The sequence below is a fragment of the Drosophila santomea genome, chromosome 3L (genome assembly GCF_016746245.2).
Source record: "Drosophila santomea strain STO CAGO 1482 chromosome 3L, Prin_Dsan_1.1, whole genome shotgun sequence".
NCBI classification, from domain to species: domain Eukaryota; kingdom Metazoa; phylum Arthropoda; class Insecta; order Diptera; family Drosophilidae; genus Drosophila; species Drosophila santomea.
Window position 1 is genome coordinate 21996522 of NC_053018.2, and position 25236 is coordinate 22021757.

At 44.4% G+C, this 25236-nt stretch overlaps 8 protein-coding genes and 1 long non-coding RNA gene across 19 annotated transcripts; 4 read left to right on the top strand and 5 right to left on the bottom strand.

Moving 5' to 3' along the window:
• The first annotated feature begins 102 nt into the window (after positions 1 to 102).
• Positions 103 to 2622, top strand: LOC120447540 (phosphoglucomutase). Its single transcript, XM_039628986.1, has 4 exons — positions 103 to 263; positions 335 to 581; positions 1082 to 2300; positions 2365 to 2622. The coding sequence occupies exons 1-4, from the start codon at positions 186 to 188 to the stop codon at positions 2501 to 2503; spliced, it is 1683 nt and encodes a 560-aa protein (XP_039484920.1). The 5' UTR covers positions 103 to 185; the 3' UTR covers positions 2504 to 2622.
• A 15-nt stretch (positions 2623 to 2637) lies between these two features.
• LOC120447539 (WASH complex subunit homolog 5) lies at positions 2638 to 6709 on the bottom strand. Of its 2 annotated transcripts, none has more exons than XM_039628983.2 (7): positions 6612 to 6709; positions 6402 to 6538; positions 6238 to 6340; positions 4722 to 6167; positions 3285 to 4666; positions 2855 to 3226; positions 2638 to 2791 (listed from the first exon to the last, which is right to left on the bottom strand). In XM_039628983.2, exons 2-7 carry the CDS (start codon positions 6518 to 6520, stop codon positions 2638 to 2640), a joined length of 3576 nt encoding a protein of 1191 aa, XP_039484917.2. In that variant the 5' UTR covers positions 6521 to 6538; positions 6612 to 6709. The 2 variants fall into 2 exon arrangements, with proteins under 2 accessions (XP_039484917.2, XP_039484918.2); XM_039628984.2 differs by having other exon boundaries at positions 6402 to 6535; positions 6612 to 6683.
• Positions 6710 to 7523: 814 nt separating this feature from the next.
• Positions 7524 to 15558, bottom strand: LOC120447800 (transcription initiation factor TFIID subunit 4). 9 transcript variants are annotated; one of them, XM_039629363.2, is made up of 11 exons: positions 15409 to 15558; positions 14635 to 14878; positions 13945 to 14464; positions 12976 to 13137; positions 12206 to 12781; positions 10713 to 11267; positions 10416 to 10643; positions 9288 to 10181; positions 9057 to 9230; positions 8871 to 8996; positions 7524 to 8773 (listed from the first exon to the last, which is right to left on the bottom strand). In XM_039629363.2, the coding sequence occupies exons 3-11, from the start codon at positions 14308 to 14310 to the stop codon at positions 8615 to 8617; spliced, it is 3240 nt and encodes a 1079-aa protein (XP_039485297.1). In that variant the 5' UTR covers positions 14311 to 14464; positions 14635 to 14878; positions 15409 to 15558; the 3' UTR covers positions 7524 to 8614. The 9 variants fall into 9 exon arrangements, with proteins under 9 accessions (XP_039485297.1, XP_039485296.1, XP_039485299.1 ...); XM_039629362.2 differs by having other exon boundaries at positions 14635 to 14889; XM_039629365.2 differs by lacking the exon at positions 14635 to 14878 and having other exon boundaries at positions 15409 to 15550.
• A 1282-nt stretch (positions 15559 to 16840) lies between these two features.
• LOC120449959 (matrix-remodeling-associated protein 7) lies at positions 16841 to 17501 on the top strand. The gene is made up of 2 exons (XM_039632660.2): positions 16841 to 17064; positions 17127 to 17501. The coding sequence occupies exons 1-2, from the start codon at positions 16933 to 16935 to the stop codon at positions 17499 to 17501; spliced, it is 507 nt and encodes a 168-aa protein (XP_039488594.1). The 5' UTR covers positions 16841 to 16932.
• A 727-nt stretch (positions 17502 to 18228) lies between these two features.
• On the top strand, positions 18229 to 21317 carry LOC120448381 (eukaryotic translation initiation factor 2A). Of its 2 annotated transcripts, none has more exons than XR_005616100.1 (4): positions 18229 to 18557; positions 18730 to 19894; positions 19948 to 20497; positions 20556 to 20697. XR_005616100.1 is itself a non-coding variant. In XM_039630363.2 (4 exons), the coding sequence occupies exons 1-4, from the start codon at positions 18518 to 18520 to the stop codon at positions 20987 to 20989; spliced, it is 1917 nt and encodes a 638-aa protein (XP_039486297.1). In that variant the 5' UTR covers positions 18233 to 18517; the 3' UTR covers positions 20990 to 21317. The 2 variants fall into 2 exon arrangements, 1 of the variants encoding a protein (XP_039486297.1); XM_039630363.2 differs by having other exon boundaries at positions 18233 to 18557; positions 19948 to 20225; positions 20556 to 21317.
• Positions 21228 to 21729, bottom strand: LOC120448382 (small integral membrane protein 8). The gene is made up of 2 exons (XM_039630365.1): positions 21534 to 21729; positions 21228 to 21463 (listed from the first exon to the last, which is right to left on the bottom strand). The coding sequence occupies exons 1-2, from the start codon at positions 21630 to 21632 to the stop codon at positions 21305 to 21307; spliced, it is 258 nt and encodes an 85-aa protein (XP_039486299.1). The 5' UTR covers positions 21633 to 21729; the 3' UTR covers positions 21228 to 21304.
• Positions 21730 to 22111: 382 nt separating this feature from the next.
• Positions 22112 to 22350, top strand: LOC122756469. Its single transcript, XR_006356488.1, has 2 exons — positions 22112 to 22248; positions 22308 to 22350. It is a non-coding gene; the product is annotated as an uncharacterized LOC122756469 (long non-coding RNA).
• LOC120449646 lies at positions 22222 to 22880 on the bottom strand. Its single transcript, XM_039632239.2, has 2 exons — positions 22608 to 22880; positions 22222 to 22543 (listed from the first exon to the last, which is right to left on the bottom strand). Exons 1-2 carry the CDS (start codon positions 22676 to 22678, stop codon positions 22222 to 22224), a joined length of 393 nt encoding a protein of 130 aa, XP_039488173.1. The 5' UTR covers positions 22679 to 22880.
• A 137-nt stretch (positions 22881 to 23017) lies between these two features.
• LOC120449645 lies at positions 23018 to 24106 on the bottom strand. Its single transcript, XM_039632238.1, has 3 exons — positions 23568 to 24106; positions 23218 to 23513; positions 23018 to 23155 (listed from the first exon to the last, which is right to left on the bottom strand). The coding sequence occupies exons 1-3, from the start codon at positions 23917 to 23919 to the stop codon at positions 23135 to 23137; spliced, it is 669 nt and encodes a 222-aa protein (XP_039488172.1). The 5' UTR covers positions 23920 to 24106; the 3' UTR covers positions 23018 to 23134.
• Positions 24107 to 25236: the final 1130 nt, after the last annotated feature.

Sequence of the window (25236 nt, forward strand, 5' to 3'; positions counted from 1 at the left end):
TAAGGTCTGACTAGTAGCACGCACCAATGATAGAGCTTATCTTGATCGCCATGACCGAACCGATTTGGCTTATCAGTGGGAGGCGAGTTTCGCTGTGCTGTGCTTGACACTCAATTTTCATCGCACGCAAACGCGATTCAGTCGTCCAGTTGGAATTCAGCCAGCAGCCGGAAAACTCCAGTGATATGTCGCTAACGGTGGAAATTGTAACCACAAAGCCCTACGAGGGTCAGAAGCCAGGAACCAGTGGATTGCGCAAAAAGGTGAGATATTCAAAGGGCGGAGAAAATCGTAGTTGCATTTCATAACTTCTGAAATCAATTTCCAATCCTAGGTTAAGGTTTTCACCCAGCCGAACTACACGGAAAACTTTGTCCAGGCTATATTGGAAGCCAATGGAGCTGCTCTGGTCGGTTCCACCCTCGTAGTCGGTGGCGATGGACGTTTCTACTGCAAGGAGGCTGCCGAGCTAATTGTTCGGCTATCCGCTGCCAATGGTGTCTCCAAGCTGCTGGTGGGTCAGAACGGCATCCTATCCACCCCCGCCGTTTCCAGCCTGATCCGTCACAATAAGGCTTTGGGTGAGTTCAATGCAGGCAGTCTCCACTGTGCTCGTAAAGATCTTAATTGATAAGAAGCATCTCCATACAATCAACGGGTGACGGCTGTTCGTTGACAGAGGTCCCTGGGGTCGAAAAATAACTATGGATTCAATCGGTTAACAGAGAGTTCGTTAATCGGGCAACCAAATATGAATACTGGAAATACTAAAGCGAATTTAAATTATTATAATGCTTTTAAAAATTATATAGACAGCCATTTGTCTAGCTTAAATCATTGCGCAATAGAGAAGCAATATGACACAACCCATATTAATGGCATCTTAATAATATAAAAGATTTAAATCTGAGATTTTGTACTTACCCGAAAGATCAGCAAAGCATATTTAACAGTTCATCCACATTAAAACCAGAAAGCCTCTGTGAAAGGTTGCTTTTTTGGAATTTAAAATTCTTTTAGATCCCTTAGCACACAAATATGAACAAAAGCACGCTTTAAAAATGTGTTATAAACCTTATAGGCGGCATTGTTTTGACTGCATCCCACAATCCCGGTGGTCCTGAGAATGATTTCGGCATCAAGTTTAACTGCGAAAATGGAGGACCTGCCCCGGACGCGTTCACCAATTTGATCTACAAGATCACCACCGAGATCAAGCAGTACAAGCTGGTGCGCAACCTGCAGATCGACATCACCAAGGTGGGTGTAACTTTGTACGACATCGCTGGAAAACCCTTTACCGTGGAGGTGATCGATTCGGTGGCCAACTATGTGCGCCACATGGAGGAGATCTTCGACTTTGCCAAGCTGAAGGACTTCGTTAGTGGAAAAGCCACTGGAAAGCCTTTGAAGATGCGCATCGATGCGATGAATGGAGTTACTGGCTCTTATGTGCGGGAGATCTTCCTTAACCGCTTGGGTGCCACCGAATCATCGGTGGTCCACACTACTCCACTGCCGGACTTTGGAGGTTTGCATCCCGACCCAAATCTCACATACGCCAAGGACCTGGTTGACACTGTCGCCCAGGGAGACTATGACATAGGAGCTGCCTTCGATGGAGATGGTGACCGCAACATGATTATCGGCAGCAAAGCGTTCTTCGTAACTCCAAGCGACTCGCTGGCAGTGATTGCCCACTACCTGGAGGCCATACCGTACTTCCAAAAGAATGGTGTTCAAGGATTCGCCCGCAGTATGCCAACTGCGTCCGCTGTGGATTTGGTGGGTAGAAAGTTAGGCAAGGAGGTTTTTGAGGTTCCCACTGGATGGAAGTACTTCGGTAACCTCATGGACGCCGGTAGGTTGTGTCTGTGCGGAGAGGAGAGCTTTGGAACTGGGTCCAATCACATCCGCGAAAAGGACGGCATCTGGGCGGTTCTGGCCTGGATCTCTGTGATGCAGCACACGGGTAAAGGTATCGAAGACATCCTAAAGCAGCACTGGTCTGTGTATGGACGCAACTATTTTACTCGCTACGATTATGAGGAGTGCGCTTCTGATCCTTGCAACGAGATGGTGGCCACCATGGAGAAAACCATAACTGCTCCGGAGTTCGTCGGAAAAAGCTATTCCAGTGGCGGAAAAACCTACAAGGTCAAGGAGGCCGACAACTTTAGCTACACAGATCCGGTCGACAAGTCGGTGGCTACCAAACAAGGTCTGCGCATTGTGTTCGAGGATGGCAGCCGCATTGTGGTGCGCCTCAGTGGAACTGGAAGTTCGGGAGCAACCGTTCGGTATGTCATAATTAAATTTATTTAAATGATTCCTTTCAATAATCGATGAATTGTCCCTATTCAGCTTGTACATTGACTCCTATGAGAAGGAGAACGTTTTGGGTCAGGCCAGCGTGATGCTGAAACCCTTGATCGACATCGCCCTGGAGATCTCTCAGCTGCCCAAGTTCACTGGACGCAACGCTCCCACGGTTATCACGTAAAGAGTTCTTGCGCAGGACCACTGAGATTACCAACCCATCCAAATACAATCTCCTCTTGTACCTCAGCAAGGCATTTCCTTGTTATGTTTTCGGATTTATTAAAGTTTGTTTAGCCCAAACCTGTTAGATAGTTGTCATTTTAGCGGTGTGGATAGGTACTCGTACTCGCTAAGTATCATATTGGGAATGCGTTGCTCCAGAACTCCGAGTGGCAAACGACCAATGCGTATGAAGGCTAGTAGGAAGTGCAGTGTGGCCACCACCTCGGGACCCAGAATTTCCTTATCCCTAATAAAGAATTAGTATAAGTAATCTTAAATTCCCGGATTGTCTTGCATGTAATGTACTTACAATAATTGAGCTTCCGATACAGTCACTACGTACTGACTCAAGTAGGATATATACAGCATCTTGACATTCTTGTGAAACTGCTGCATGATCGTTATTAGACCCACAATAAAAGGCACAATATCAATGTTATCTTTCGCTGATTTTGGCAACAGACAGTCGGTTATCGTAGAATGCTGCAAACGACCCAAATGAGCAACGGTGAAAAGAAACATAAACAGCGCCATGTTGTGGGTGTTCTTAGTGATAAGGAAGACCTGCTCCAGGGGCTCAAAGTTTCCCGTATATAGAAGGGTTTCTTGTAGTTCCGTCAGCATGACCACGCCCTTTTCATCACAGAGATCCTTGCTAAGGGACAGTTCTAGTAAAAGCGCTCTGGGTGTGAAACGAAATTTAAATATATATATATATAATATAATATAATATATATTACTTGTTTAGCGTGTCAGCCGTGTTCTCCAGCAACTTGGCATCACATTTGCTGCTAAAGCTTAGCTCTCCAGCAATTTCCCTGCGAAGCAGCTGTTTCTGTCCGATGGACAAAACCCAATCAAGCAGCGTGGGCCACACTTTTAGCCATCGGTGGGTGTAAGTTTGATAATACTTCAGAGGCTGCTTGGACACCTCCGGAGATGGGAAGTCCCGGGCCTCTAATTCCCGAGTCAGAGTCTCTAACGTATCCACCCACATACGATCCGAGGTAAGGTTGCGCTGCAACCGTTCCAGGTTCCGCTTTAAGTCATCAGCCAACATGTGCGCGTAGAGGCGCTCCAATCCCACCATTCCCGCCGGAGCCAAGGCTTCTCTAAGTATTTCAAAGAATCCAGGGGCGGCAAGAACTTCCTGGTGAGGAGCTTTCTTCTCATACCAGGTGCTCTTTAGGTCCAGAAAAATAGTTTGCTTGGGATCTGTGCAGCGCAGAATTTCGTGGGCCAGACGGCCAATAAAGTTGTTAGAAGGATCTCCCAACAGCGGTGCAAAGTTGGGAATGGGAATGATCTGACTCTGGTGCTCCGATTGAAATTCCTGCACTTTGTTGCGAAGGAAAGCGTTGCATTCTTTCTCCACATTGTAGTTAATAATGCGCTGCGATTCCTCTAGCAGGATTCGAAGTCCCTGAACTCTTAAATAGTCCTCTATATATTCGAAGGATCTACGATATCCTTCTATCGTTTTCGCCAGCCCTTGCAGCTTTTGTTGAAGAAGCTGCACAGGAGTTTTGCCTTTTTCGGGCGTAAATATCAGGCCTAGATTGTAGGCATTGGCCAGGTGATTTACAAGCTCCTTGCGTATCCCATCCTCCAATAGTTGTTTAGGGTCCAGCTCGATTACTCCCACTAGAGTCGTTTTCATCATAAGAATTCCCTTCGTGAAAACAGCGATGGAGTTCGTAAGCTGGGCGACCTTGGTCCGCTCCTCAAACTGGGCATAGTCCTTTAGACGCTCCTTCTCCACTTTAGTGGGAAACTCCTTGATTACGTTTGTAAGCAGATATATGATCCTAGCCAGAATACTGAACATGGTCTCTGGAACAATTTGCAGAACGCGTCGCAGGAAGTTGGCAAGCTCGGTGCTGTAGTAGTTTGACACAGAGACCAGATCCTCGCTTTTAGCCTGATTGATCCGCATCAGCGGCACCTCCAGGGTGCTGGCCAACTTGAGAAACACCGCTCGTATACCGATCACCGCTTGTGGCTGTCGTTTAATGTGTTCCTGCATTGAAGGCGTGAAGTCCCGCTGCAGAAGATGCCAGGCATAGCTGAAGTCAGTGATCATCTGGATTTGAATCTCAATGTCTTCTTTTAGGTTTATTAGCTGCGGAACGTTCAAATTTGTTAAAACATAATGATATCATTGGTGTAAGTCGTACCTGTGCCATCCGATTGAGCATTTCCCGCGTCTCCTGCAGTTGCTGCTTTACCAGCATGTTGGAATGAAGGTTGTGATACTCCTGCACATCGTCCAGTGCCTGCATCACTTGAATAATCAGCCGTCCGGACTTTTGCGGCCTGCTCAATTCCAGTTTTTGGAGACGTCCTGCAACTTCCTTAAACCATTGCTGCAGTTGAGAATTCTGGTCAATCTTGGTTAAAGGTCTGGAGCCGGAAAAGGCTTCACTCAACTCGTTTAGCCTTTGCATGGCCTCATCTCTGCTTTTCGTCCAGCGATCCTCCTTAGTCTGCTGAATCTCTGCCAAAAACTCTCTCACACTCAGTTCCATTTGGCTGCAGTTAAGTAGCAGGTTATAAAGCGTATTCCGATCGAATTGTAGCTCCTGCAGCACCATTTTTTGCACTTGACCAGGTAAAGTGGCTGCGTGAGCAAAGATGAAAACCTCCCTTGAGGTGTGCAGGCAAAACCAGCGGAGCAGAACATTGGATTGCCTCATCAGGAGTATGATTTTGTTGGCGTGCTCCAAAACAAAGTTGTCATTTAGAACTCCTTCACGAACAATCTCCTCAGTTTTTTGAGTGGTCTTGCCCAACTGCTCTTTTTGCTGTTGACAGAGTGCTTTAATCGCACTTGGATTTATCACATTTTCAATAGCAGATCTAGCGGCTTTGAAATCCAACCAGGCATCCACCAGATTCACAGTGATGCCCATGTACACGGATACGGTCCAGTTGTCGCAAAAGAACTTGTCCACAATCTCGCGCATCTGGGAGCCTTGGGAATGAAGAACTTTCGGGCAAAAATACAAGCACACATACAACATGGCCGCTTGAGTAGACAGAGCCGTGGAGCGATGGGCGGGATGTGGGTACAGAGTCAGTTGGTTGTATATATCATCGCACCGTAGACGAGCCACAACTAGATCCACGAAATTCTCATCGAAACGGAAGCGAGAGAAGTAAGCCTCCGGATAACGGGGAACCACTAGGCTCGCAGCTCCTGCAGCTGCCTGTTTGCCACCCAATCCCAAAACTTTAACGGCATCTAAGGGATGAACATAGCCCGTAGATCGGAGGAGAAGACAAATATCATGGATATTACTCTCGTCTCCGCTGGGCGTTGCATCTCCTCCACTATAACGATAATAGGCGATCAGCAGCCGTTCTCTTACATCTCCAGGAATGTGAAAATCGAGCAGAAGGAGAATCACGCCAAAGAGATACAGGGATTCGCAGAGCAATTGGCAACCCTCCTCCTCCTGAAGCACAGTCTCTAGTGTCTGCTGTATATAGTAGCCACTGTTTAACTCCTCGATATATTGCTGGAGATCGGAGGCATAGTGATGGATACTCTGGAAGGCCAGGTAAAATCGTTTGATTAGCGGAAGCTGGGCACGGGCCTCATCATCCAGTTCGGTCAGTTCCTGGAGGAGAACAAGGGGTTAAATAGATATAATATATCAGGGAGGGTTTGATATAGTCATTTCACATTACCGGACTTTGTTCGATCTTCTTCTCGTGATCCTCGGCTATCTTGAAGTAGCTGAAGTCCAGAATAAGCTCGCCATATTTCGCCTTATCAGCCTTGTTGTCCAATCTGGGGAGGAGTGCTCAACAAATAAATAAACAAACGAATCCAGACATTTAATCTATGTTACCTATAAATTCTGGGCACGTAATCCTTGAGCCGCAGGATCTCTGCTGTTATAGAGTTGCCCACCGACACTATATTCAGCAGATTCTGCCCACATGCATTATTGTCATCCAGAAAACTCATTGTGCATTTCCTTGACTTCTGGGATTGCAACACGAAAGTTGAATATCAATAATCGCGATAAATTATTGTATTAGGTTGGTGTTTTACTTACTTTAAATCACTCCACAAATTTATGTTTCCGTTTGTTTATATTGTCTTTTCATTTAGTCCTCTCGATTATTCTTTGCACTAGTGTTTTATCTGAAATAATCTTTCTCTAAGTGCGGTCACACCATTTTGATGTTACAGAGTTACCAAGAGCCTCGAAAATGTTGGCGCCTAAACTTAAAGTGAAAAAGTGATAACAAACTCTGATGTGCATAATTGAACAAAAGTCACTGAATTAATTCGATCTACTGATGTTAGAATGTTATAAATCTGCAACAAGGAAAGGAATCTAATTGCTGCCAACTTGATTTATATTTTAAAATAATTACAAAAATAAATCGTACAAAAATATTAAGAAAATTACCAATTTTTTATGGATTTCTGGTTGAATCCAAACGTGAATTTGGTTGTTTATTTTGTGTTAGATTTTCATTCTATGGGGGCTACACCAAATTTCAGTAAGATTAATTAACATAATAAATGAATATAAAAATATCAATAAAATTAATTAATTCGACTACATAAATTTTAATGATTTAACTAGCTAATTAACTGAGATACCGTTACATATTCCATACGACATAAAATTATAATATGCATAAGAAAACACTGCGCACTTAAATAAATTCTGCGTTTCCCAACTAATAATTCTCCGTGTTCAGTTGAGGTTTTCTGAATTTTTTCATTTATTTTTTTGCTTAATGTTAAAACATAATAATAATAATATACATACACATATATATATATATATATATATATATGTATATATATTCAGTTATATGCTTACCAAACTATGCGCTGTTTACGGTTGCGTCTGCTTTTTGTTTATCATATTAATTTATACACACAAAGAATTTTCTTAGAATGGTTCAATTTTTTGCTTAGTTTTACTGAATTACATCAATTGTTGTCAATATATTTGTTTTATTTTTTATAGGACTTTATTTTACAAGATTTATCGGGCTAATTGTATAAAATTTGTCTATTTTGTGTGTATTCCAGATTGGATTAGGGAAGTTACGGATCTATGAAGCCTAATGAACCGTGTTTCTTGACGGATGAACGAGCGCCACTAATAAAAAACATATTTTATCTCGGTGTGACAAGGGGTTTGCGCTCGCATCGTACCTAGCCATCGATAATTTGTTAATTACGTTTGCGTTTTTACCTAGTTATATAGAAAAATCGTAGCCTAGCATGTATTTACAATTTGTTGGGTTTGTAGTGGTCTTGCCTAACGATTGATTTCCGTTTATACAATATAGATAATTAAAAATTACATCTTTTACTTTTTTAAACAACTAGAACTATCTCAATGTATGTTTAAATTGATATTTTTTGCGGTTCTGTTTTTGATGTGTTCTTTTGTTTTGCTGTTGCTGAACTTGTTCCGGATTTCTGGTTTTAAAAACCATTTATCTGTAATTCGGTTTCGATTTTTCTTCGCGCGCGCGCTTTATTTTTACTTAATATCTAGGAATTATGCTTCGTTTTCGTTTAACAAACTAAGCTAAATAATTAAATATTAATAATTATATTTATATCGTTTAGATAAGGCCGTCAATGCAGTTGATGCAAACATTATTATGTTACAAATTACAAATCAAACGCCCGCTGACTGCGCGATCTCTTTTCTTTTACTTTCCTCTCTATTATTTTATTCTCTTCGTTTACTTTACGTTACTCTGGTTATGTTTTGTTTTTGGATTGGTTTGGTTTAAGTTTTACAGACAATTTATAGGGAAAGTAAACGAGCTTTAAATTAGGCTTAAAATCAAATACGATTAGAATTTAGGAAATTATGTAAGTAAAAGTAAAATTAGAAATTAAATAGAGCCGCCTAACTAAAAAGAAACAACAGGGGTGACGCGACGCAGTTAAATTTGAGGCTAAATTATATTGCAAATGGATGAAATCGTAAAGCTGAATACACAATAACGACGACAGTCCACGGAGTAGGAGGATCAGCGAGGAGAAGACGGTGCGATTGATGGGAAACAGCAGCGATCACTTGAGGTATGTCTTGAACAGCATGGAACTGCGACAGAACTCCCGCTCTTGCTCCATGTAGAAAAGCATGTCGCGCAGGTTCACACGTTTTATACGAGGCCGTAACGTCGTCGGCGCAGATCCCGAGCTGCTTAGCACTCCGCCGCCACTTGAACCCTTTTTGGAATAACACAGCTTAGTTAGTAACCGTTCTGGGAGTCAACTAGCCTACATTTAAGGACACTATCTTTAAGAATGATTAAACAATACATACCGCTCCCGAACTGACTGCTTCGCCATCCAGCTTGAGTTTTTTTCGAGGTCCAATCGCCTGCAGCGCCGTCAGATTGGCATCTCGTTGACGCAACTCCTCCATTTCGGCGCGTTGCATCTCCTTGGCCTAAACAATAAGAGAAGGACTTGAGTAAACGGCTACAGGGAAAGGCGATTGCGAACACACCCTCGCCTTCATCTTGGCCTGCTCGGGATCCTCTACCCTCGAGCGTGACTTGGCCGCCCGCAGCAGCATCTCACGCTCCAGTTCCTCGTGTCGTTTCTGCTCGGCCTTGTCCAGCTCCTCCAGGAACTTGATCTGGCCGCGCACATCCTTGGCGGGCTCGTAGCGTGGATCCAACTGTTATAAATAATAAATCAATACTTTTTTTGAAAAATAAAAGAAATTTAACCATACCTTGATGACATCAATGCGGTGCTCCGCTATCACAGCCAACTTCTCAACGATGTTCTTCAGTCGCTCCTGACAGGCGTGCGATATCAGAACGGCCACATCCTGCGACGGCTCATCCAGTCCCGCCTCCGAAGTAATTGCCCGTATTCTGGCTTGCAGGGAGGGCAGATTGAGAAATACCTCGTCTTTGCAGGAACGAATCTGCGTGCCGATGTTTTCCGTGCAGCCAAGAATCCGCTGCGACTCCTCCGCCAAATTAACACCACCCATGGCGGCCACATCGTTGATATCATCGTCACCGTACATCGAGGACATGGAGCTCTGCTGAAAAAACGAGTTGGCAGCTGACGCCAATGCTCCGCTCGATGTGTTCAATTTGGTGTCCATTTCCATGGCGTCGCGTTTCTTTTTCCCTATCGACTTGCTAATCGGGGGCGGCGGCCTTGCCATCGTCTTGGCTCCAATTGGTGTGAGCGATGCATTGATCCGCTCCATGTGAGGCGGATGCAGAGAGGGAGCCTTGATCTCCACCAGCTTAGCTTCAAAGTGATTGTTGTTGTGGTTCAGTGTATTTTGCATCTGCTCACGGGCTCGAAGAGCTTCGGGAGGAAGGTGGACCGTGGGTAGCGACGGTATCGGCAGCGATGTGGTCGAGGCGGAGTTCAATGTAGACAAAACAGACAGCGTGGGCGTCGGCGGTGGTCCCCCAGAGATGGCCGCCAGCGAGGGTGGATGCAGGCTGGGGGTAATCGCTTTGATTTGCGTCTGTCCCACCTTGACGGCAGTGAGTTTGTTCGCGGTGGGCACACTGTTTGGCGGACGACTGGTGGCCCGGATCTGCACCGATCCCGTGCGCTGCAGCTGCGCATGTTGTGGTCCTCGTATTTGCACAATATTCTGCAAATGAATATGTAAATGTTTAGTTTATCTTATATTGATAGATGCAGAGTTTTCAAATATAAATAAATAGCCAGTAAATGCAGTGATGATTATTAGAAGGATAACATCATTGATTAGCTCAAACTGGAAACGCCCCTATTAAAAGGTTTTAAATAGGTTTTTTTAGATCAAAAGATATCATATACAAATGGGATATATAAGAACAAAATGATATGATAAATTAAAACTTACCGCCTGTCCAGGCACCTGCAACGAGGGTATCTGGGTGCGAATTCCTCCGGTATTGACAAGACGCGGGGCTGTAGGCAGCCGAATATTCGGGGGCTGCTTCGATATCGTGGTGTGGCCAATGGTGGGTCGCGGCGTTCCCAAGGCGTTTGGCGTTATCATACGCACCTGCGTCTGTCCAATGGTCGTTGTCTGGCTGGGACCGATTGGACGGATTTGCGCCTGGATTTTCTAAAACAGAAAGAACAGAAACAGAGAATTAATAAAAACATCAAAAATTAAATGGGTTGGTAGACTTACAGGCAACTGTTGAGATAGTCCGGCCAGGCCGAGAACGTGCTGCGGCGGAGGTTTAATGCCTTCGATAACCAGCTCCTTCGTGTACAGCGCTTGTCGAAGCAGAGGCAAACTCTTCTTAAGGAATCCAATCAAACACGGCTGCGGGCTGGCGTTGAGCAAGCGCTCCAGGCGGTCACAAAACTCCTCCGGCTCAACATTCGCGTTGACCAGCTCCTGGATGAGGGTGCGCACATTCTTCTCCACCGGCTTCGGTTCCCGTGTCGACAATTCGATTAAATTGGCTAGAAACTTGCGACACTTTTCTTTGGTATTGCCCTGCTGCGTCGTCGTCGCTGCCGTCGTACTGCTGACCGCCGTTCCTCCCGCGGAGCTTACATTGTTCACCTGCTGCTGAGACTGCTGGGCCGGTATGGTTTGGATCTGAGTAATCTGCGGCAGTTGTGGCGCCTGCGCATTTAATTGCGTAAGGTGCGGCGGCTGCGATGAGTTTGCATATCCACTGCTGGCCACCGAATTGACAATAATATTGCTGGTGGCGGTCGTGTTGGTCATAGACTGCAGCAAAAAAAAAGGAAAATTAGTTGTTCTTTTAGTTGTTTATGTCACATATAGTAGTGCAAAATTAATACCAAAAAGCGTTAGAATAATTATTAAAAATATTTCATAGCGGAATAAAGATGGATGGTCCTTTTTTAGGATGAATGGGTTAAGGTCCTGGTCTCCAATTATGTGTGCAGCGGGCAGGGCTATGGCTGGGACATGGCTGGGACATGGATAATGAGGTGAACTGGTTACATTATAGTAAAATGCTCTAAAGCAAGGTTAATTTCTTTCGGAAGCACAAAGATTTATATTTTGGAGAAGGTATTTAAAATTCAGTACTCGACTTTAGATAAATTAAACTAATTTAAAAAAAAAAATGGGAAAATAAAATATAATGACTATAATTAATGTTGTAGATAAAATAATTGCCTTGCGCAGAAAGGATGGTTATTTCACGTATAATATATTACTGAGATCTTACTAGGCATTTTTTTAAGGCATTATACCCCAGTGGATTTCGATTAGAAAATATTACTCAAGAAGGGATCCTTCAGGAATAAGACAACAGCCCAGCGCACATCGTTGGTAAGCCCGGGGCAGCCCGATAGCCAATAGCCAAGCCAGGCCTATTACATTATGTTTGGCCTGGAACAGCAACTCGTGTACAGCGCATATAACTAAATCGAATCGAAATAAGGAGTATCGAAAATACACAGACAGTTACACAACGCAGCATGCAGTACATTTACATATATATATTATATATGAAAGTATTCTGGATAAATCAAAATGAAGTGTTCGATTGTGACGAACCAAAACGGAACTGAAGCGTAGGAGTAGTTATATAAATAAGAAGATCAAATCCAAATGCATAACAGACAAAGGAGAACAGAGGAGAGAAGAGCAAAAAAATGTTCGAATAGGAGTATATCCTGCTGGCTTCTCTTTACGTTTTGCTTGATCTTTATGGTGGCTGCCACATTGGCGGCAGCTGCTGCAGCAGCAGCGGCAGCGGATGCCTGTTGCTGTTTCTGTTGCTGCTGGGCCTTCAGATGTTGCTGCTGTTGGAGCTTCTGTTGCTGCTGTTGGTGGTTAGTAGCGGGTTTGTTGTTGTTGTTGGTAGTGGTGGTGTTGGTGGTGGTGGTGGCATTGATACTATTATTATTATTATTGCTGGATGGGACTGTGGATGAAGTACGGACAATCGTTTTGCGCAGTGCAATACTAGTGCTGGCGGTAGTGTTGGTCGCTTGTTGCTGCTGTTGCGATTGCTGCTGTTGTTGCTGCTGATGTTGTTGTTGTTGGTATCTACTTACAGCTGCAGCCGGCACAGTTTGCAAACGGATCTGTGTGGTTGTGGGATGGTTTGTGGTGCTTGTCGTGTTGCTGTTATTGCTGGTGTTGGTTATAGTCTGTGTCACCGTCGGCGGACCCGTCGTCGTTCCCACGCGCAACAGCTGGAATCCGTTATCCGTCTTGACCAGCAATGCCGGGGTCTGACCCGTATTAAGTGTGCTTAAAGTTATCTAAAAGTAGAGAGAGAAGACAGAGATACTCGGTTTTCATCTGCTGGAGTATGGTGTGTATGGTGTGCGTGAATGGTGGGCTGTGCACATGCGTGTTTGTGAGGAGCGTGGCTAGGTTAGGGAGTTCTGTGAGTTAGTAGGGAAGAACCCACCACAACAACCGTAGTAATAGCATCATTATCCTTCATACTCACCGATGGACTCTGCGGTCTAACGCCTGCCATGTGGGAGTTGATCACCACACGACTGAGCGGGTTGGTGGGCACATTCTTCTGCTGCTGCTGTGACGGAGCCTGATGGCGCATGCCCACAACCACGCCTGCCGGCAGCATTGAGTTGAGCAGCGGCTGACCGGCCTGGGAAATACGCAACATTATCATTAGTTTTCCATTCGTTCACTAGTTTAATTCATCACACTCTTCAACGTCTATTTTGACCAGAGGATGCATTGAAAGGTTTGCGGGGTTCTAAGTTAGCCTACATCATGCAGCAGTTGACTCGTCAAAGGACCCGAAATTGTGCGGAAATAAGTGTTTAACCAATTCTCTCAGTGCTAACCAAATTTGAAGGCGTGTGATCTACTATATTTTTTCTATAGAAAGCGAGCATTAAAAGCAATAGTTATACAAATTTAATTGTTTGGAACTTGTGTAAAATAGGGTTGCGGTTGGGCTAGTGCGTGTTTTTTAATGGTAGTTAAGGATTTGATAATTTTGAAAGTTTTCGGAAATGGGAAAAAGTACTTTCGATTTTAAGATATGTCTTTTATATAAGAAAAAGTAGTCCAATTGCAATAACTGAAATTAACATATGCTAGTAAGAAGCACATGTATTTAATACAGTTTTAAAATTGACTCTAGACTGAGTAATAAATTTCAGAACTTATATTGATGTTTATAGGAAACATACCTGTAGTAAAGGAAATTGTTTAAAGCGGAAAGCCTGGGACTAACCCCATTTGGATAAGGATAAAGGATTTTCGGGCAGCGAGGTAGACAGATGAAAGCATAATAAAAGTATACAACCAAAGTGTGTGCGGCCACTACTATTCGATCCGAGCGAGGAATTGAAAGGGATTTGAATAGGGATCAGATTTGGACGAGTGATACGCCCGAGTTGCGATCGCCTAGTGCCCGAATTGGGTTTAGCTTTAATATGGATACCTGATTGATGGTCTTGGTCATGGTTACGATTCCTGCTGGTGCACTTGAGACTAGACCCGCCGGCAGGGTGACAGCATGGTGGTTGGATTTAATAACTAGGGTTTGAGTTTGGGTGGCACCTACGGATTGCGTCTGCTGCTGTTGTTGCTGTTGCGACTGCTGCTGCTGTTGGACATGATGCACTTGCTGCAGTCCCTGATGTTGACCACCGATCCCCGCCTGGATCGTCTTGATGGTGGTGGTATTCGGCAGCTGGGCCGTGGAGATGACCGCGCCGGGATTGCCGGCTATGTTGATTGTTCCATTGGGCAGCGGCTGGCTGGTGAAGGTGATGCGATTGCCGGCAGCTGTCTGGCTGGTGTTCATCGTGCTATGTGGTCTTTATGTTTTTGGCGAGTGTGTTCTTCCCCTTCCTTTGACTTCTGTGTGGTGGTGTGGGCGAGCGATCCTGTTCCGATCAACTAGTTGCGCACATCCTGTGTTGGCGGTGTTGTTGCATGCTGTGCTCTCCAGAAGCAAACTGCAATGCAATGGGTGGCGCTTTTAGTATTTATACAAGATGAAGCTCAAGCCAGTGGAGAAACAGGTAGGCGGTGGAGGGGCTACCTGACCGCCGGCTACCTGGCGACCGTGGGCCATAAACCAGATGCTGCGGACACCTGGATGCCGCGCACAGGTAATCGCATTCACCTTGGCCAAAAAAGCGGGTGCTCCGCTGACTTGGTGCTGCGCTGGCTCACTCGCACTCGCCTTCGCCGTCACTGTCGTCGCCTTTCTCCTGGCGCATCCGTTGCAGTCGTCGTCGCGTGTGTGTTATCTCGCTAATTCGCTGCCTTTAGTTTGCTTCGCTATGCCTTTTCTACACTTTTTTCCGATCGGCGGTTTTCCTGCGCACACACACACCCGCGTGCTCGAACGGACTGATTGTTGAGCACTGGAAGAATGCTTTATTTTGATTATTTTGATGTACAAAAAATTTGGCAGCGACGGTGCCAGAACGCCGCCATTTTCACGAATGCGCGTGCAAAGCGAAAATCGAGGGAGGCGAGCGTTGCCAGATATCTTGCGAAAAACACGTAACCAACGATCTGGCAATGCTGCGCATTTATGCGGGTGGAGAGTGCTCGATCTTCATGAATGCACCAAGTTTAAAAAATAGTTGAAATCGAAACTGGAGCACTTAAAAGTTGATGTTTGTTTTATTAAAAAAGTTTTGTATTTTTCGAGAAGCAACTTAAAAATATTGTAAGCGAAAAAAACGATTGCAACTTTTACATGCCTCCAGTGGCAATATGGAGCATCGTGCCAACCGTAGTATTAGTAATTTCAACTTTTGTGGCCAGCGGGTGGTGGCATAAACCCACGTCCGTGTCTATGCGTGTGTGTGCGTGTGTTTCAGTATCAGTTTTGTACAGCCTGCAATGTCGTGTGAAATTTTCTGGGCCCTGCGGCAGATGCACTCACTTCAATTCATTTTGCGTTTAAGCTCGGTGCACTGGGGCGCATTTTAAATGATTTCCCGTTGCGTTTCTCTGGCGATTTAGCCGAAAACCGAGTAAATATTGTTTACGGACCGCCGAGGTACGGACGAGTTGTGCAGTGTGACCGTTGTGGGTTGAATAACACCATGTTAAACGCGATACGGAAGGAAAATACTAAAACTAAAGGCTTATTTTCTAATATATATTTAATGTGCGTCAAATTAGCGTCGATAAGTTAGTGGCGATGGCGGAACGGTAGTAATTAGGAACATGGGGACTTATTTATTTAATTATTTTTTGGTTATTAAGAGGGGAATTGCAAAAAATAAAAATGCAAAAATATTAAGAAAAGAAAGTTCTAACTATCTACAGAGGTGATCAAAAGTATTTACACAACGAGCTTTTTTTCAATTGTTTTTCAATTATTTAGTTAGCGCAAAGCTCTCATTGTTAATAAAGCGGTTCATGACATGGATTGGCTGCGGTACTTGTACTACAGAAGGCGGCATTTTTAAATGCCTTTAAACTCCTTCCCTCGTTACGCGATTTTCTGGAAAACTGTGAATAATTTTTTGATGCATTTTTCCAGTATCATTACTTAATTAAGCCTACATAAACCTATAAGCACGGCATTCCGGAATACGCTCTGTAAACACCCACAATATACAATGTAATTTAAGGGCTTATTTTTGTATGAGATTGTTCTGTTATGCCATTATCTCAAAAACTGTAAATAATATTTTTTCCGAAAAGTCCTCAAAGAAACGTCCATTAAGGTGGTCCGGCGTGCATTATGGAACACGGTCTGCGAGAGGAGATATTCCTTAAATAGTGGGGAGCCGATTTTTCAATTGCATATTTTTAATAGATTCTTGAGTCCTGTAAACTTAAGTCGCACATAGATAGTTAGATCTTTCTTTTCTTAACATTTGCATTTTTATTTTTTGCAAAAAAGAAGACGCGCAGATTGAGCGACTTTATGAGATGTTTCTATTGACACCACTTGTATAAGCTGTTCTGTATAGTAGCGACAGTGCGGATAGCAGTACTAAACAACGTTCAACTGCTTTACCAACACACCACACTGTCGCCACTACACTCAACAGCTTTAACAACACTAGCGCCATTACACTCTACTGCGTAGGAAAAAAATAAAAGGAAAGGAGACGACGTATCGGGAAACCGAATTGGTATCACAAGAAGCCTAGATTGAGCGACTTTTTGAGATGTTTCTATTGCTTCTTTTTTCATACCGAAAAAAAAATAAAATAAAAAACGTCTCCATGTTCCAAAAAACCACCGTTCCGCCATCGCCGCTAACTAATCGACGCTGATTTGACGCACATAATTAAAAGAACAAAGGAAGGACTTTTCAAAACCCCGTTTTGAAAATACGCTAAACGCTGTTTGGGAATATTTCATTCGTGGTCAACGGCCACACTAAGCCCAAAGAAAAACAATAATAGTGAATTCAGTAACAATAAATAACAGAAAAAAAGAATTCCAAATGCACGATTTTTTGCCGTCAATGGATGGGGTCTTCCTTGGACTACCGGGTCACTACTCGGTAGCTCTGATCACGCTTGTCCTGTGCGTTTTGATTGCTTTCTACTTCGCCAACATCTTCAAGGACAAGGGAGTGGGTGTTTTTGCCGGAAGAAGTGGTCATGTTCTAAAATATTTCGGTATTTTATATTGCAGGAACTGGAGGACGAAGGTTTGGGGGCCGACGAGCCGCGCGATGAGGAGGATTTCGAGTCGAATACTCCACAAGGAGAGGAAACTGACGACGACGAGGCCTACGAAGAGAACTCCACCGACAGCGAAGTGGAGCTTATCGAGGAACAGATGCCCGGGCACAATTACAACCACCTGATGGGCCAGCTCAAAGCCAAAAGGTTCCAGCACAAGATGGAGAAGACTTTGACTCCCAGCCAAATCGAGGAGGAATGCCGAATAGAGCGGGAGCAGCTGGCGGCCATCTTTGAGCTCCTGCGCAAACAGGAGGCGGAATTAAACCTCCAGGACCGCATAAGCGACCAGGATCTCAAGCAGCAGGTGCGGCTCTATCGCTAAAGTGCCACAAGCCTAGGCTCATCCTACCTGACTGTGCAGGATTGTGTGATCTATAAGTTAAATGTTTAAAATCCCAGGCTTTGTTGTTGCCATATTTGGCCCACTTTCTACGGGAAAGTCTTTAGTCAGAAACTAAATAATCAGTCGATAACGTCGGGGTATTATTATATCATCATTTTATGTAAATTATATGTATTCAAATTTACTCTTTGTATTCTGTGAGTTCCTAGTATAATTAATTTTTGATTTATCAGTTTTGTAGTAAATGTTCTGATCATAAAGTATGTTGAAATCAGTTATCGAATTAAGAATATATATTTTTACATGTTACAAGCTGTGCTAAAGCTCAAGATCAAAAAACATTCTACGTAATATAAAAACCTAGTATAAACTTAGTATTTAAACATATTTAGTTGATTAGAATAAAATTGTATTTATAAAGCTTTTTAGTGTCATTGCTTGATTTATTTGTTTAATAAAGAATGTAAAGCTGTGTTAAAATGTAATATATATTCTAAATAATCCCCTCTATTTTAGGGCAGAATCATTTTCTGATCGTTTCTTTACCGACGATTATAGTTAATTTATCTGTTTTCTAATATTTTGTGAAACTATTGCCTATTACCTTTTTTTTGTCTTCTAAAAATAATTGTAGTATCAAATAGTTTTCATCAACACACCTTCGATTGGATCAGTCGAAATGACTAGCGCTTCAGTTCCAAAATCGTTAGTACTAAAATGTTTTTAAATTCACGTGGAGCAGAAATTTTGTTGGAGTTATAAATACGTTCGGTTCGGTTTGGTTTGGTTGATGTTTAAACGTGTCGTTGTGGCGCCAATGCCCATGCATGTTTACTATCGTTTATCGATACACCGCGTACACGGCAACCGTGTGTGACCAAATCAAGCACACAATCGTTGACCAACACTGACTGCACAGAAGCAACAACAAAAGCAACTGCAGCAACACCGACGTGCGTGTTCCTGTGTGTGTGTGCGTGTGAGATTGGAAGACAATGGCTGCAGCTGCGGATCTGGTTGTTCCTACCCTTGCCAGTGAGTATTGTCCGGGTGCAATTCCCACCAGGTGATCACTGAGGCGCCGTAGACGCCTTGGAGAATAGAACGCAGACACTTATTCTGCCCGGGTAGTGAAAAAATGCGAAAAACAGCGCGACCTCGTGTTTCCACCTGCTAATCGGGGACCCCTCTCGATTCTTCTTCACAGTTCGCTCTAGCGTGGCTGTGGAAGTGTGGTCCTCGGCGGGTTCCAAGCAGCCCTTTGAGCCCAAGCCCCACTTGCCGCGCGAGGAGACGAAGAGCTCACGCTCGATCTGCTTCAGCCCCGACGGCCGGTACTTCGCCTACTCCAACGGCCAGGAAGTCAAGGTGCTCCAGGCCAGCCGGGACAGCGCAGCCAGCTGGCCGACCAAGTGCGTCCTGCCCAGACCAAAGGCCTTCTACCTCCAATTCTCGCCACGTGGCAGCTACCTGTGCACCTGGGAGCACTATGCCATCACTAAGGACCGACCGGAAGGGTCGCCCAATCTGCTCGTCTACGATGTGGCCACCGGCGTCGAAGTGTTCGCCATCGTCCAGAAGAACCAAACGGACTGGCAACCCTCCTGGTCAGCGGACGAGTCCATCTTCGCTCTGGTAGTCGGCGGCGAGGCACTGTTCTATGACCTCGGCGAGGGAGCGGAGAAGGGATTCGCCTCCACATCACGCAAGATAGGAGGCAGTCGGGGCGGTATGCTGTCGCTAGGTCCCGGTAACTGTCCCCCATTCCTTGCCTTCTACACTCCGGGCGCCAAGGGCGCCCCGTCCATGTGCAAGCTCTACAAGTACCCGGCGCTTGGCCAGAACCAGACCGTAGCCTGCAAGAGCTTCTTCCAGGCGGATCGCGTCGAGATGTTGTGGAACAAGCGGGGCAGCGGACTGCTCCTCCTAACCAGCACGGAAGTGGATAAGAGCGGTGCATCTTACTACGGCAACCAGGCGGTGCACTTCATGGCCACTAAGGGCGACACCTGCTCAGTGCCCCTATCTAAGGAAGGGCCGGTGCACTGCGTCAAGTGGAGTCCTAAAGCAACCGAGTTTGTAGTCGTATACGGCTTCATGCCCTCCAAGGCGGCTCTCTACAACCTCAAGTGCGATGTGGTCTTTGACTTTGGTGAGGGACCACGGAACTGTGCCTACTTCAATCCGTTCGGCAACCTCATAGTTCTCGCCGGCTTTGGCAATCTGCCTGGAGCCGTCGAGGTGTGGGATGTGACCAAACGCGAGAAGCTAGCTAACCTCAAGTGCGCCGACACCACGGTCTTTGAGTGGCATCCCAATGGCGAGTGGTTCGTCACGGCCACCACGGCACCCAGGCTCCGCATAAGCAATGGGTAAGTGGATTAATTCAATTGCGTATACTACTATTAACGCAACTTTCCCGCAGGTTCAAGGTGTACCACTACTCCGGGGCCCTGCTCCACGAGACCATGTGGCCCCAGGGTCAGGAATTGCTGGGAATTGAGTGGCAGCAGTTTGCGGATAAGACGTTCATCGAACCGAAGATTACCAAGGCCAAGCACGAGGGCATCAAGTCCAGCCAGCCAGAGGCCAGCAAAAAGGCGTACACACCGCCCCATCTGCGCTTGTTGAAGGAGGGCAAGAATCCGGAAAAGTATCTGCCACAGCCGAGTATTCCCGGACTAGCCCCGGCGGCAGCAGCAGGTAATACGACGCGGAAGTTTTGGCACAGGCAGTACGACCTGGACAATCCCATTATGCGGCGAGGCGAGCAGGGCCAGTGCCAGCTGGTGGCGGCGAACGGCGCGGAAAGACCACAGTCTACCGGGTCCTCGACCAGCCGCCACAACCGGCGCTATCGGCCCTACCAGCAAAAACGCTACTAGGCTCACGACTCACGCAGCATGTCAGCTCCTCTCACTCCTTCCACACACATTTTGTATTAGCATGCCATTAGGATTAGGGATTGCGTGGCTGTAAGTAGGCTCGGCTGTGTGTTTGCTAATTGCTGTTTGCATTTATATTGCCCTGCAGGTGGTACCAATGGGAACAAGAGGAACAACAAGAACAAGCAGCGAAGCGCTAGGAAGAATGTAAACGTTGTAAATGGCGGCGATGCGGATTCTGTCCCGACTGAGGTGACCGAACAAGTTGCTCCGATTGCGCGTCAGTCGCCCGTTTTCGTGGCTGCAGAGGAGCGGAGGCAGCCGCCCACTCCTAGACAGAAATACCAGCCGGATAACGCTGCCGATCAGCCACAGATTCCGCATGGACAGGGTCAGCCCAACGGCCAGAACATCAGCGATAAGGAGCGCAAGATTCGCAGCGTCGCCAAGAAGTTGTCGGACATAAAGAAGCTGAAGGTTCGACGCAGCCAGGGCGAGAACCTAGAGCTGAACCAACTAAACAAGATTAAGATGGAAGCACAGTACCTGGATGAGCTTAAGGCTCTTAAGCAGTCTGCCTAGGAAGACGTTAATGGCGCTGACGATGACGGCGGCGGCGAGAAGTCTGAGAGATGCGAGGAGTAATTGCTCTTGTGATACACCAACTCTTCTCAGCTCCACTCCACTCCATTTTCACCTACTGTCCGTCCTCTTCCTGCTGTTTTACGCTCAGTTTGTGGCCCATTTGCCACAATAAGTTTCAATTTAAAACATTTTTCTACTATTGTGATTTCCCAACTATTTTCGGCAAAACGTACAGTAACTCCCGTAAACAACAAATTTATGTACCAAATTGTGCTACCAAGTAATAAAGATGTTTCCACCAAGATTCATGGATTACTGCTCCCAATTCGACTTCTTTTTGATAAACTTTTCTTGTCCGTTCTCCTGGACAGCCACATAGTATCCCAGGCTCTCGTACTTGTACCTCATATACGCAATGTAACCGAAGACCCCGGCAAACGCTGTCAGTCCCAGGCCCATGATGATCTTGTTCTGAAAACGAATATGAAATACAATTCTATAATTCGTTACAATCTAATTGAAAAATTAAATAAGACCGCACCGGCTTTGTATACAACTCGAAGTTGATCAGCCGGAAGACTCCGGTGCTTCTCATAGATCGGATGCCATCGCCAGGGCCCTGCTGCGATTCTTTGCTCATCCTGGTCGCGTACTTCTCTTAAATGCTTTCAAATTTATTGCACAATGTAGTAATGTAATGTAAACATGTGAAAGGACTGAAGCTTTGGAACAGTGTGACCCTCAAACTGAAAAATACCTTCTATGCAGACACAGTGAAGACTGCCCCTGATGTGCGACATTGGTTCCCTTTTAAGCGGGTAAAAAATATTTTGACATCCAAACTACTTAGCAATCTATTTACAAAAATCAGCTGAGCATCGAAGTCCAACCAACACAGTTAAAATGCAAACTGTTTTTATTGCCCATATATAATAAACAGCCAAATATCAGTTTACCTCCATACATTTTCAAACATTCATCTATTAAAATGCTATTTACCTTAAATGTAATATATCGAGGATCAACAAAAAATTAAGGGTTTATTTAGAAGACCAACCTGTTGAATATTTCAAAACAGCTGACCGAATGGTAGCCATTCACAGTGAAGTGATTTCATATTCGGAAAACTGTTTTAAATGTTTATAGGATTAACAAAACAAATTTCTTAATTTACTGGAAGACTCCAAAGAGGATGAGGACTTAAGGCTCTCGGCTTAAGGACTCGGGCTCTACCAAACCAAACGCAACTTACTAGAGTATATAAACGATGTTGAGTTTATAGCTTTATTCCAAATTTCAAAACCCGCTTGTTTAGGCCTTTTACAAAAAATATAAAAATAAATGGAACAACCAACATGCAGCTTGGTCAATTGACTCACTTCAAGAGGAAACCCTTTTTGACGCACTGAATCTGCCCAGAAACCACGCCTCAAGTCCTGAGTACAAGTAGCTCCTCCGGTTCCTGCCTGTTGAAACTTGGATGCCGTAAGGTACTTCCGCAAAACCTCTAATTGTCGGGCGGTGGAGGAAGTTTCACTGCACATTGCGGCCCTTTTCAGGGAATACAACAAGTTAATTAAGTTTCCAAATGTGATGGGGGTGGTCGGCTGCTCACACATTCGGCTCCCAAGGCAAGAGACTCTTGTCAATGAACATCCAGGCTGTCTTAGATGCGCAATTAAGCATTATTTGACACTATTTTCGACAACAGTCAAATAAAATCCCGATGGGAAGGCGGCGATGATGACCCCCATTATAAAACCCACCACGGAGACACAAAATCGTCATAATGAACGCAAACATCGGCTTACAAAGTCATGTCCAGATGATTTGAGATCTGGAGGCAGAGGTTTCCCGTCCTATCCCTTGGAATCCCTATTGATACGGCGAAAATCGTAATATTTGGCTGTGCGGTCCTTCAAAACAAAGTAATACATGAAAAGGACTCATTACCCCAAGCTTCTCTTGTCATGGGCATTTCTTTCGATTTTTTTGACAATGCGGAAATCAAAAACAATTTGTATGTAGCCGATAAAACTCATAGAAAATATAATTAGTAAATACTTTGAGAGCTGATGTACATTTTGAGAATTTCGTCTACTTTTTGATACTAATCTAGACCAAAACTGTGATAAAAACAGCTCATGAATCTTTTGAAGAGTCCTGCAAATAATAATAACATTAAACATTTCATTTGACATACGAAACTGCATTCTATAGCGTACATTAAGTTTCATTTTCTTTTCAGCGATTTCCATGTAGAGGAGCTCTCGTTTCGCACTAAGAGTTTTCATTTCCTCCAAATGCTTTTCCCGAGCTCTGATGTTTTCCTGTTCATAAAAATGTCGCTGTGCTCTGATCAAGCGTAGCTTTTCTTCTTGAAAAAGTCTGCCGGCATAGCGCCTCGACCTTCCAGTTGGGTTTCTCGACGTGGCAGTTAATTCCCCGTTTTCATTGGAGTTTTCCCCTGTGAACTCGATAATGTCTCCAATTGATTCCGCCTTGCAATCATCTATTATAACTGGAAAGTAACTATCTTTAGATAGGTGGAGGACGGTCAGTGATCCTTACTCACAATCGCTGTCTGAGTTTTCGCCCCCCGTGTCATCGTCCCCCAGGATCTCCCTGAGTTTTTCAGAAACCGAAGGAGTTTGGGTTGGGTGTCCGTACGGAATCCCGGCTCCCAACTTCTTCTTCAAGCTCTCATATTTGGTCCTCAAGCTAAGTCCACTGCGCTTAACTCCCGATTTGCTGGAGTAGGCGACCGCCAGGTCATCCCAGGCCCGCTCCTTCTCCTTCCAGGTCACTGCATCGCATTTCTTATTTTCGAAGATCTGGCGTTGCTCCGCCGCCATAGTGATAAGCAGAAATTCCTCCTCCGTGGAGAAATTTTGACCTCGCTTAAATTTGTTTCTTTGGCTGTTCATTTTCACGATTGTGTACTGTACTGTGTTCGTATGCGCTAGTGCCTATCTGAATTCAAATACGATTTTGAGCCCGAGATGGCCAAAATAACACTTTTTGTCTGAAGATTAGATATCCATAAAAGCGGGATCAAAAGCGGGATCAAAAGCGGGTTTGGGTAAAACAACAAGGTGCCTTCCTAACTATAAACTATACCTTACAGTTATTATACCTGCCAGTTAAGTTAAAACAGATGGTACTGTGTTGCCAATCACAGTAAACATTTTATCTGGGGTATTCCCGCCACCTAGCTATTTCATAGCTACAAATGTTCAATTTTCGGTTAACAAAATTAAATTGGTTCTACGTTTCCGTCAGCTTTGTAAGACTTATATTTAAAAAAGTGATCGGTTAAATTATTAGGATTTAAAAAAAAATAACTTAATGTGACGGCAGTGCTTATTTTAAATTATATCTTTTGAATATTTTCATATATTTTTAATATTCATATTATTAATTTATTTACAAAAATTGTCGGTCAAATTAATGGGTAGTTTTATAAGAAATATCTAAATAAGACAATGGTAAACCTTTTAAAAAATTCTTGAAAATGATCTTACTTTTATTATCTGAAGGTTAAATCAGGTAATCAATTAAATGATGTATAATAATTAATTACACTTACAAGAACCAACAGATTTATTACCACTGAATCTCCTTTACGAGATATTAAATTTTGTACGGCTCTACTGTTTTACGGATACAGTAGAATCCGGTTATAACGACTCCGCTTATAGCGTCAGTCCGGTTATTGCGACGGAAACTCGATAGCTTGGTTGGTCCGCATACAAACTTGTATGAAAGAACCTCCGGTTAGTACTACTCCGCTTTAAGCAGCAAACCGCTTATACCGACGAGATTTTTCGTAGTTCAACCGGATATTGAGACGTGCCAAACAAAAACAAGAGAGAACGCTATAGTCGAGTTCGCCGACTATCTGATACGCGTTACTCAGCTGGTGGAAGTGCAAAGGAGAAATTTCCATACTGACAGTTTTTGGCGGTTTGTGGGAGTAAGAGTGGGCGTGGCAAAACATTTTTGGGAAAATAGATAAAAATCAACAAGACTAACACAAAAATGAAAACATATCAAAACATTTTTCAAAAGTGTGGGCGTAGCAGCTTTGGGCGGTTTGTGGGCGTTAGAGTGGGCGCGGCAAAAAGTTTTTGGCAAATCGATAGAAATTTACAAGACTAATACAAAAATGAAAAAATATTAAATTATTTTTCAAAAGTGTAGGCGTGGCAATTTTGGGCGGTTTGTGGGCGTTGGAGTGGGCG

Coding starts and splice junctions, on each gene's coding strand:
- LOC120447540 (XM_039628986.1), top strand. CDS start 186: ATGTCGCTAACGGTGGAAATTGTAACCACAAAGCCCTACGAGGGTCAG. Junction 264..334: donor CCAGTGGATTGCGCAAAAAG/GTGAGATATTCA, acceptor TTCCAATCCTAG/GTTAAGGTTTTCACCCAGCC. Junction 2,301..2,364: donor AGTTCGGGAGCAACCGTTCG/GTATGTCATAAT, acceptor GTCCCTATTCAG/CTTGTACATTGACTCCTATG.
- LOC120447539 (XM_039628983.2), bottom strand. CDS start 6,520: ATGAGTTTTCTGGATGACAATAATGCATGTGGGCAGAATCTGCTGAAT. Junction 6,341..6,401: donor TACGTGCCCAGAATTTATAG/GTAACATAGATT, acceptor ACTCCTCCCCAG/ATTGGACAACAAGGCTGATA. Junction 3,227..3,284: donor ACGGCTGACACGCTAAACAA/GTAATATATATT, acceptor TTTCACACCCAG/AGCGCTTTTACTAGAACTGT.
- LOC120447800 (XM_039629363.2), bottom strand. CDS start 14,310: ATGAACACCAGCCAGACAGCTGCCGGCAATCGCATCACCTTCACCAGC. Junction 10,182..10,415: donor TGCAGGTGCCTGGACAGGCG/GTAAGTTTTAAT, acceptor ATTCATTTGCAG/AATATTGTGCAAATACGAGG. Junction 9,231..9,287: donor ACCGCATTGATGTCATCAAG/GTATGGTTAAAT, acceptor TATTTATAACAG/TTGGATCCACGCTACGAGCC.
- LOC120449959 (XM_039632660.2), top strand. CDS start 16,933: ATGCACGATTTTTTGCCGTCAATGGATGGGGTCTTCCTTGGACTACCG. Junction 17,065..17,126: donor ACATCTTCAAGGACAAGGGA/GTGGGTGTTTTT, acceptor TTTATATTGCAG/GAACTGGAGGACGAAGGTTT.
- LOC120448381 (XM_039630363.2), top strand. CDS start 18,518: ATGGCTGCAGCTGCGGATCTGGTTGTTCCTACCCTTGCCA. Junction 18,558..18,729: donor GGTTGTTCCTACCCTTGCCA/GTGAGTATTGTC, acceptor TCTTCTTCACAG/TTCGCTCTAGCGTGGCTGTG. Junction 20,226..20,555: donor AGCCCCGGCGGCAGCAGCAG/GTAATACGACGC, acceptor ATTGCCCTGCAG/GTGGTACCAATGGGAACAAG.
- LOC120448382 (XM_039630365.1), bottom strand. CDS start 21,632: ATGAGCAAAGAATCGCAGCAGGGCCCTGGCGATGGCATCCGATCTATG. Junction 21,464..21,533: donor TCGAGTTGTATACAAAGCCG/GTGCGGTCTTAT, acceptor ATTCGTTTTCAG/AACAAGATCATCATGGGCCT.
- LOC120449646 (XM_039632239.2), bottom strand. CDS start 22,678: ATGCTTAATTGCGCATCTAAGACAGCCTGGATGTTCATTGACAAGAGT. Junction 22,544..22,607: donor TTGCCTTGGGAGCCGAATGT/GTGAGCAGCCGA, acceptor TTCCCTGAAAAG/GGCCGCAATGTGCAGTGAAA.
- LOC120449645 (XM_039632238.1), bottom strand. CDS start 23,919: ATGAACAGCCAAAGAAACAAATTTAAGCGAGGTCAAAATTTCTCCACG. Junction 23,514..23,567: donor CGAAAACTCAGACAGCGATT/GTGAGTAAGGAT, acceptor GTTACTTTCCAG/TTATAATAGATGATTGCAAG. Junction 23,156..23,217: donor AAAAGAAAATGAAACTTAAT/GTACGCTATAGA, acceptor TATTATTTGCAG/GACTCTTCAAAAGATTCATG.